We start from the raw sequence: 10,211 nt of genomic DNA, 5'->3' as shown, positions 1-10,211 counted from the left end.
TAACCTGAATGCTTTAACCAACATGTAAATAGAACTGTTAGTACTAATAATAAAAAATTAGGGAGTGTGTTTGATGATCTCGATCCCAGGTTCTCTCTCCTTTGTGATGTCATCTGCCCCTGCAAAGAAATCTACAGGGGATGCCAGATACGTGTCCCAAGATCCCATGATTTGTTGATCGACTGTCCCATACAATCTCGACTCCACTCCATATTAGGACTGCATTCTTCCTACATCAAACACAATTAAACTCAAACTGAACTTCATGAAATGGGCAATCCTCTGAATGATAACCTGTTTTTAATTATGAATGTAAAACTTGTTAGCTTATTCCTAATTTCATTGTACCTCATCAGCGCCATCCTCTTCATTCTTCTGCGGCTTTTCATCTTTCACCTCTTTCTCTTTCTTCACGTCATCTCCTCTAAAACATCAAAGAAACAAACCTATGTTACACAAGACTGTTATCACTAACACAATTGAAAGTTGCCCAAACCAAATCTCTTTCCTGGCTTTCTTTGATAAAGTGTACGTGACAAAATTATATATTATGCGCAGTAAAACTATCTGTATGTACAGTATAAGAAAGCACCACAGGGCGCGTAGCGTAACCTGTAAGCCAAGCGAAACTTAAAATAGCACGTGAATAAATAAATATTATTATTATTATTTGCTTGATCAAATCTACATGTTTTTTTTCTGCCAGAAAATCGAAAAAATTTCCACATATCAACTTCTCTTCCTCGGGTTCAGTTGTATAAAAACATGAAATTTCATTTCTGGCGGATTGCTAGGATTGCTAGTTTCGCAGTTCTCTGAGCCTCAGTTGTTTTTCTTTTTCAGAGGGAGAAGATTGTTTGGACGAAAATATGATTGGGAATGTTTATAATGCTTACAATAAGACAACTAATGTGGAATATAGAAACCGCAAAAGTAGCGATACTGTATTGGCATCACAGTTATACTATCCCCAGTCTGCCATTTGATTTATTTAAAGCTTAACAAAAGTGTTAAAGGGATGGGTTCACATTTCAGCATATGTGCATGAATCTAAATGATTTTTTCTCTTTCTTATCAACTTTATGGCCTTTAAAATCCCACTCACATGTACTTCAGTAATCACATTCTATATTAGTCCAAGCAAAATGACTGATGACCAAAATTTACAGAAAATGCTAGTGGATTGTACTCATATTGTCGATATTGAATTTAGCGTTGACCCGTAGGATTTATTCCACGGTTGATGTGTTTACAGTTATTTACATGTGAAATAACAAAATCACAATTTTCAATCATAATTTTAAAAATTACCACCCGAGTTACCTATTCCCTTCCAAATGGTTCATAAACAGCAAATTAAATTAAACAGGCTTGGGTCATAGCATGCAAGCAAAGGCGAAAAAGTAGTTTGATTCATGAACATGTGCAGAGCTGTAAACACCTCCCTTTAAGTTGATCATAACAACTCCGATTCAAAGTAGAGCCTACAGACTTGTTTAGCTTACATGCAAGGTTTGGTACAGTTGTTAGGCTAAAGTCATAAGCTTTCTGGACGAATTTGAGCCCTAAAATTACAAAGTAAATAATTGAAGCTAAATGCACGTTTCTGACACAAGAACTAGTCTGTATGCATGCCAAATTAGAGGGAATTCAGAGAAAATTAATTTGGATGCCAAAGCCAAATCATCACTAAATAGGTTCGTGTTGCACCAGGGCCTTCATTTGTGTCTTCAAAATGTCTGACAAAATTCATGGAATTATAATTTGTTTTCTTTTTAATTGGAAGTGAACACAACCAGTCAAGAAAACCATCAAAGCAAGAATTTGCTACAAGACTTTATTCTGACCGAACATTGCCCATTGTCCAAACAATATTTCCAGCCCTGATAAATTCTATTGAATTCTCCCTTACTTTTTCTTGTCTTTACGTCCCTCCTCTTTTTGTTTATAATAGTCATATCTGCAATGGCACAAACAATTCAAATCAAGGTCAGTCCATGCCAGGCCCATAATAATTTTGGGAAAAGTTATCAAAAGGAAATATTAATGCCTTTTCTTCCAAGTGAGTAGCTTTCAGTTCCTTGGGGGCCTGGGACTTGGGGTGGCAAGTATTCACATTTCAGCCGATACCCTTTAGGAGACTTATGCTGGCCATGTGACCAGGCTTCCATGTGAGCGTCACTCCATTTCATCTTGACAGTGGTTAAAGACACACTTTTTCATCCCTCCTCATCCCCTTGTCCCAGCCACTCCCCTTTTATTTCTTTTCGGTTTGATAGTTACAGTAAAACATTTTAAAATAAATGCGGCTATGGGATTTGTCCATAGCCATTTACTCCAGTTGTTGAATGTGGTATTTTTGTCCAGTAAACATAACTCAGGCAAGGCAGCATTTTGGTAGTTGTGCTATTAATATTTTTAAGGGAGATAAGGCATAAAAGCTCTTATTTTCCCATGATAGCTATTGAAAGGGTACAGGCTAATAATTATTGATCACTGGGGCAAAGATAGGCATGTGTTACAATTTGTATTCCTGGCAGAGAAAGATATTGTATCATAGGATTAGGAAGGACCATTATTCAATTGAAAAACAAAATTCACAATCACACTAGCAAATTTACTTGGCTTGCTATGTGTAGGGTTTATAAAAAGGGGTGTGTGGGGGGGGGGGGGGGGGAGTTGGAAAATTGACTGGATGTCTCATATGAGTTCAAGTCACTTTAATTTGTAAACTTGGAAATTTGATCAAATCATCCCAGATCTAAATTTATTTAATTCATTGGCTTTTTGGCCCTCACATAATCTTGTCAAAATTCAAAATAATTTCAATAGCTTTTCGTTGATTGATGTCCATCAATACACTACTTTATGACTCTCGTGAAGGCAGTACTGGTCACATGTTACTAACATTACCACTGACTAAGACTAATCTCAAATCCCATCAACTGCTTACTTCATCATTTTAATAAGCTCTTGATCATTGTACTTGAGCGACTCTTGGTTCACAAAGGCCTTTGCTTCATCAGCAGACTCAAATTCTACAAACACTGATCCTTTGAAGGTCCGATCTTCAAGAGTTCTTCGCATGACGATATAAGTTACCTTTAACAAAAGAAAGAACAGCTTAATTCAGGAATACATGTAATTGGTAATGACTAACAATGATTGACACATGAAGAAAAAAAGTCCTAAGTGACTTCTGATAAATTGCTAGTCAGATTCTCCTTTCAAATTGCCTTTTATTTGCTTCCGAAATGAAAGGAGAATTTGACCTTACATCAAAAGTCACTTCTGGCCTTATTCCATGCACCCCTTCACATGGTGAAAATTGTGATTCCAATAAATTATTGTTATTACAGTCAACCCAGGTCACGCGTGAACAGTATTTCCAGGAATGAAATGAACATTCGAATTTCTCTTTGTAATGTCCGACGTGGGAATGGAATGTTAGACATTTCTCTGGAAATCGTTCCGAAAAAGACGCATTAACTGAAAAAAGATTCAAAATACCGTACTTGGGAAACAATTGTTATTCTTGAAATATTCAATTTTGCAATGTAAAGAAAAATTCAAAGCTTTATACCGTCAATAAGCTAGGGAAATTTATACGAGAACTCTGAAATCTCGTTGGCGATTTTGAAAACTGACATGTAAATTTCAAAACTCCGTTCAAATTTCAAAAATATCATTCAATCGTGACCTGGGTTGACTGTAATACTGTATAGTATGTCACAAAAAAAAACAAAAAAATATCCACAACTCCACACACCAGGACAATGTACACTGTAAACATTGAGGTATGTCCAGAAATGCATGCTAAGTAGATTTATGAACTGGATGATAGACATCACAAGGTGTCCCTTGACCTTAATTCTCACTAAAACACACATAATTCTGTCAAACATGAAGTCAGAAGAAAAATGACAAAAAGGCCTGTTTTATATGAATAACCCAAATTCAGGGTTACATGTACATGTAGGTGCATTTCTGGACATATGTGGTAACCATACATGTAATGTACACACTGTACATGCACTAAACCTCTGGATGGCAAGTCACGGCTTGTGGAACCCTATTCTAGCCTGATTTTTTTTTTTTTTTTTTTTTTCAGGCTAACTTTTAGCAGCTCCAAAAATTAACAATGATCCAGCTGTATCAATCCCAGAGCTATCTAGTCTCCCATTTGCATGGTATTGCATCCCACTAAAAGTGACATTTCACCTTTTTATACGCCTCAAACGCAGGGAGATTTGCATGGTATTGCATCCCACTAAAAGTGAAATTTCACCTTTTTATAGGCCTCAAACGCAGGGAAGAAAAATAAAAATCAATAGGGCATCTTTTATTTTTATTTTCATGAGGACAAAATGAACATTTGAGGAAGGAAATAAAAATAAAAATTTGTCATACTTGTAATTATACACTTAAATGGACTTTTACCTTTCCTTTATCAGTAAAAAACTCTTCCAGTTGATCAAGGCTTGACTCTGTGGGAAAACCTTTCTGTATTTGGAAAGAATGATGACAACAAAAAATGCTGATGTCATAAAAGATAACTGACATGAATAAATTAAACAGATGATGCACCATTGCACTGATTTACTGGGGATGTCTGTTAATTGGACTGTAGGCCTGCAGAGCTGCATGTAGTTGACCAAATTGAATTATTTTGCTCCAGAAAATATCTGTTGGAGTCAATTTTTTATCTCAATAATGATTTAATTTTTAGTTTTCCTTTGTTGTTATGGATGGTAATGAGTGTAAAACAAAGGAAAACTAACATTCACTGAGCTAAATAATTAACTACAACATATCTAAAACCTAGTTTTTTCACCTTGAAGGAAAAATGTTGCAGTTTTTATATGTTAAATCAAGAATTGACCAAGCCACACTTATGCAGCACCATACATGTATTTTCTATTTTATTAATGACAGCCAAGGTGGCCTCTCTTATAACTATAAGCCTGGTGGTTTCTTGAGGTCTCCTCACCATTACATTGGCTTGGAAATTGAATTACATGTATTTCTTTTTTTAGCAAGGTAAATATATGATGATGATGATGAATGATGATGATGATGATGATGATGATGATGATGATGATGATGATGATGATGATGATGATGATGATGATGATGATGATGATGATGATGATGATGATGTACATGCACCTGTACTCTATGGAAGGATGCTTGATGTGGTTTTGTACTAACAGTCAAGTAAATTTGATAATAATTATTTGGAATTTTCATGACCTTTACAGTACGACTTACACAATAAACTGTCTTTGCTTTAGCATCTTGTCTTGCTTCAAGGGTGTCCTCTGGAAGCGGCTTGGATTTTGCTCTTCTAACTTTTGTATTATCTTCACTGACCTGAAAACAAGATAAAAATCTTGATTCTGAAAAACTTCAAGGACCAAGTCTCAAATTCAGTTTCCAAATTTTCGAGGCAAGTCTTTTGAGTTTCAAGTCTAGAAACTAGCTCTTGATAAATAAATTTATTGGAAAAAAGGACAGCACCGGAAAGCTTGTACACGCTGTTCAGATCAAAGCGTGTTGGAACTCAAGATGCAAATGCCACAGTTGTTTTCCATGCACGTTAGTAATGTTCATTAATGAACCACATATGCCCAGAATTAGTGGTTCCTTTTCCTCATAGGATCAAACTGCTGTGTGAGCAAAGTCGTAAATTGAACAGGTGGATGAAATAATATTTCCCACTATGTGTTCTAAGTTATTTGCTTTTGATATCCATTATTATTATAATGCTATAATATTACACAATCCCATGAACACAAACACAGCTGAAAGGAAATTTATACAATGTACTTTTTTCTACAAAAACAAATAAATGAAAAACATAAAGTTACACCAAATTAAACTTACTAAAATACATGTATATTTAAAATGTACAAATGTCAACTACATACTACAGTGTATGGTTTAAATTTGTGATTGGCTTGAAAAATTAATGTTGAAATCAGCTTTCTATAAAAAAACTAGTTAAAATGCTTTTTTTAATTAAATTTAAAGTACCTCAATCAGTCCAGTATCTGACTTCCTGAGAGCTTTTGCTATGGCATCAGTGTCTGTTGACAAGGACTATAAAACAAGCCTACTATAAGTACAATGTACTGTCAGTAGAACTTTACTCAAAACAAAGAACTTCTACTGAACAATAATATTGTTACTCCCAAACAAGCACTCCCACAAAAAAATATTGAGAGCAAGTCCCACACGGCCCTGAATAAGGATGTGGCCACCAGAGCACAGGGTAGCTTCTTGAGAACAGTGAAGCATTTATTCAGGAAGCATTAATTTTAAGGGACAGTATCACGTTATTTTAAGTGACACATTGAAAATCGGAAAACGCTATTTGGTTGATAGCAGCCAACTGATATAATGACCAAAATTCCATTAGAATCAGAATGTAAAGAAACTATACAGCAGATAGTTTAAATGTTCACTAAGTATTAATGTATTTTTTTTTTTATTTGATAAATAATTATATTTTCTTCTCCAGTTGGTTATAATATATATATTTAACAATTACATCTATACCACAAGTACATGTACACTGTGACAGTTAACAAGCCCTAGGACTCACTGATTTCATTTTGAAGTATGACCGGATCAGAGGATGATTTAAACATACATGTAATTCTCAGGCATGTGAGATGGCTGGCAATTGCCATGGTTGTACTTGACCATCAAAACACAAGAACTGCAATTGTGCAATGTCAAGCTTTTACTCATTTCCTTTCACTTGCAATCATACAGGCTTGAAATAATCGTGGCCTTAATTTTTATAATCAGAATTTATTTTTAGATTCAGAATGTTGTTGATCTTTGTACATAGCTTTTACTTTTACATGTAGTAATTAGTTTTTAATTTTTTAGTTTTATTTTAATTTAGACAGAGGGCCACATTAGTTTATCAGTGTTTTTCACTAATTGGTGCTACCCTCTTTAAATACAGGATCAATTTACTCATTTATTTACTTACTACATTTACAACAAAGAAACATTCAGTAGCGATTCAACATTTATTTAACATTTTCAAGACAATTGATATGTGTTAAGTAAAAATCATAGTTTAAAAAGCATTCTTACCTTGAGCCTGTTGAATGTTGTTAAACAGTCAAGAGTGATCCCTTTTCAATCAGGAGGATCTTTGTCAAGGAATAATAACAATAATCTAGGCCTCTAGGAATATAACATACATCTACAATGTACATGCATTATAAAGTGCATTCGAACCATACACAAAAATCCTGGGAATGTGATTTTTACAGATGCTCTCCGATGTGGTTTATTCTCCTTTTTTCTTGTTACATTAAGTACATGTACATGTAGTTCTCTACAGTGCACAATATTTCTAAGTTTGAAGTACTACTAAAATGCATTAATTCTAAAGGATACATCCATCATCTTCGTCAGCTTTCTGCATCAGAAACCTGTCCCTGGGAAGATTCTTGTCTCCAAAATAAAACTGCAAAGAAGCCAAAATGAATAATGATCAATGTACTCAAAGTGTGATCATTTACATGTAGATCTGCTTAATTACACCTACATTTGCAAAACCACATGGAATATTGCCTGATACGTAGCAAAAGAGGCCTTCCAAGTGTTTGAGTAGTTTTAGTCTGAAATGTCAGCCGTCTCCTCCCCCTTACCCACAGGGGGCATGGGTTAGGAGAAGGAGGCAGCTGGCATTTCAGGCTATTGTTTTGTTATCGAACACATTACGCAGAAAAGCTGGAGATAACCTTTACACTGCATTTTGCCATTTTTCTTCCCGACACAAGAAATTACGTACATCACAGGATATCTGTTGACTACAGATGATGAATATTGCAATTGCACCATGACCATAATACACTGTAAATTATTTGGGCAGTGTACTTACAATGTGTTGAATAATAATACACAGCTTCAGTTCTGCAGTAAACAGTGTGCCCCTCCAGGACAACACTATTTAGTCACAGGTGAGATTTCTCCTAAGTTATTGTGGAGAATTGTAAATGGTAAATGGTTTGAACCCAGGAGTCATGTCATACAAGTACGTAAATTATGATCATTCGGGTGAGTGTAGTCCTGAGAAGGACTGTTTGTGGTGACTTTGACTGATGTTTCAACAACCTGAGCGAAAGTCATCTTCAGAGTCAAGTGAATTGTGGAACGTCAGTAGGTGGTACATGTATATACGTCTCTGGTTGTTAGCCTGATTGGTTAGCGAAGTCCAGATGTTATTGGTCATTTGTCAGTAAGCCGTGATATTATTGGCTGTGAAGACTGTAAAAAGTGATTGGTGCGTTAAGTCATTGTTCTACATAATTTGTTATTGTGGAGAATTGGACAAAGTTCATTCCCTTTCATAACAGTATGAGACAACAAAAACATTTGCAGCCCTCCAAAATTTGTTTTACTTGTAGCTTGACGTTTGAGTTCACTGATAAACACCCAAATCTGGTGTACATAAAAAACAGTTGTTGAGTAGTGCTTTCCCTCTACATTTGTTGGTGTTTTACGTTGTTGATGGTTTAATCTTCTTAAGAGATAGCCAATGAAACCCTTGAAGTGAGACGTTCCATTCCCCCTTCCCCTACCCGGCAAGGATGGCAAGTAGCAAGTTTGAGCTGAGGAGGAAAATGATTTTTTGCCCACAGTAGCCGCCTTTGAGGCATATATCAAATTCCTGTCACCCTTACCGGGAGTACGGATAACAAAATAATGGAACGTCCCAATGTAAATGAAAACTACTGTGTATAAGCTTAAATGCTAGCGAAAGCTCACTGAGTTCTGTGCTTTCCAGTGACATCTAACGAAGACGCCAGGTTGATTATGTTTTCCTGTTGGAAATTTAGAGAGTTTTCACTGCGAAGAGAAAGCAACTCGCTAGCTTACCTCGATTTGTTTGATAATTTTCTTTTCGAGATCCGAAGCAGCTTCCGTGTGGCCATTAGCGTCCTCGTTTGCCGCCATTTTACACGATTTTTCTCACTCTTTACGAACCAAAGTCGGTTTAAAGTTTATCTTAAGTTTAAAATGAATTCACTAGGCAACAGTGCTAATGCAAAAGGAAGAAATTGCTTTGTGAGTACTGCACGTGGCTGACACTTCACGATTTCACCATTTTGGAAAATGTTACAATGCTACATTAAGAAATACATGAGGTACATACCGCAGTTTGAAACAACCGCTGACAACTTTGGCTCGCAAAAAATTAAACTAAACAAGAAAGCCATAGAGGGTTAATAAGCGGCCTCATGCCGATTCGCATTGCACGCCTCGCATATTTGTTAACGCATTGTTTCGACACCGTTTAACCAAGCCATATAAAGGCAGATGTCTGGGGTGGGTGATCGACACGACGAAAAAAGAAGAAGAAGAAGTAAACAAACGGGCATCTCATGAATTGGTCACGCTACTGCGTGACGGCATGAAATCCATGAAACACCACTGTAAATCCGAAATCCAGGGGCTGGTATTCAGGTCTGTTCCTTTCGTATTAGATCATTAGAGTGATCCTTTGTGAAAATATGGGTGATCCACTAAGCACAAATATCCCTTGCTGTCTGTTTCGTGATTCTGATTTTAGCAGCTTAGTGTAAAAGTAAGCATGCACGCATTATATGGAAATTGGTATATTTTGATCTGAAGAACCGGCTCATCGGAAGAGGAATCGGATTGCACACCCCAACAACCACCGGCAAGGTCAAGGGGGCGGAGGGAGGGTTGGGCAATAACTGAATAATTTTTCTTCAACAATTTTCTTTTTTTCATGCACCTAAGCTCAAAACTATATCCGTTACACTCCCGAACCGGAAGCCAATATTTTCTTTGCCCCGTAATTTAGGCTTTCTGTTCATTTCCTGGTACGCATGCGTGTTTTTCTGTGTTTCTCACAGCTGACCTTCAGTTTCGCATTTTTAACAAATGACATATTTGCTTGCCACCTCCGAAAGCAAAAGGGGTTAGTTTTCTGAGTTTGGAACGTTGTTTAGGGTGGCATTTCGTGTCTGCTTGTACAGCTGCCGCAGGAAGAATGTTCCACATTGGCAGAGTTCTTACAAAAATGGAATGCTTGCGTTTACAGTCTCTTCATATTTAAATTATATCCATTTAATTCTAAGATGAGTAATGGCTTTCCGAACAGAAAATCTGTCAAGACGAGCCGTTGGGTCAGTCGTTAATTTATGTTTGAGCAC

General features: G+C 36.3%; 1 protein-coding gene across 1 annotated transcript in view; it reads right to left on the bottom strand.

Moving 5' to 3' along the window:
• Nucleotides 1-9,154, bottom strand: part of LOC146471021 (lupus La protein homolog) — a 15,077-nt gene extending 5,923 nt beyond the window's left edge. Inside the window, exons 1-9 of the mRNA XM_085121292.1 lie at nucleotides 8,908-9,154; nucleotides 7,423-7,492; nucleotides 7,114-7,154; nucleotides 6,037-6,102; nucleotides 5,272-5,373; nucleotides 4,441-4,503; nucleotides 2,954-3,102; nucleotides 1,913-1,960; nucleotides 349-424 (exon numbers count right to left, since the gene is read on the bottom strand). Coding sequence (XP_084977418.1) covers nucleotides 349-424; nucleotides 1,913-1,960; nucleotides 2,954-3,102; nucleotides 4,441-4,503; nucleotides 5,272-5,373; nucleotides 6,037-6,102; nucleotides 7,114-7,154; nucleotides 7,423-7,492; nucleotides 8,908-8,985 — 693 coding nt within the window. The 5' untranslated portion in view covers nucleotides 8,986-9,154. The remainder of the gene's footprint in view (nucleotides 1-348; nucleotides 425-1,912; nucleotides 1,961-2,953; nucleotides 3,103-4,440; nucleotides 4,504-5,271; nucleotides 5,374-6,036; nucleotides 6,103-7,113; nucleotides 7,155-7,422; nucleotides 7,493-8,907) is intronic.
• Nucleotides 9,155-10,211: the final 1,057 nt, after the last annotated feature.

This window comes from Pavona decussata, unplaced genomic scaffold, assembly GCF_977016875.1.
Source record: "Pavona decussata unplaced genomic scaffold, jaPavDecu1.1 SCAFFOLD_107, whole genome shotgun sequence".
Lineage (NCBI taxonomy): Eukaryota > Metazoa > Cnidaria > Anthozoa > Scleractinia > Agariciidae > Pavona > Pavona decussata.
The sequence above is the reverse complement of the archived record's forward strand: the minus strand, read 5'-3'. Positions and strand labels throughout refer to the sequence as shown.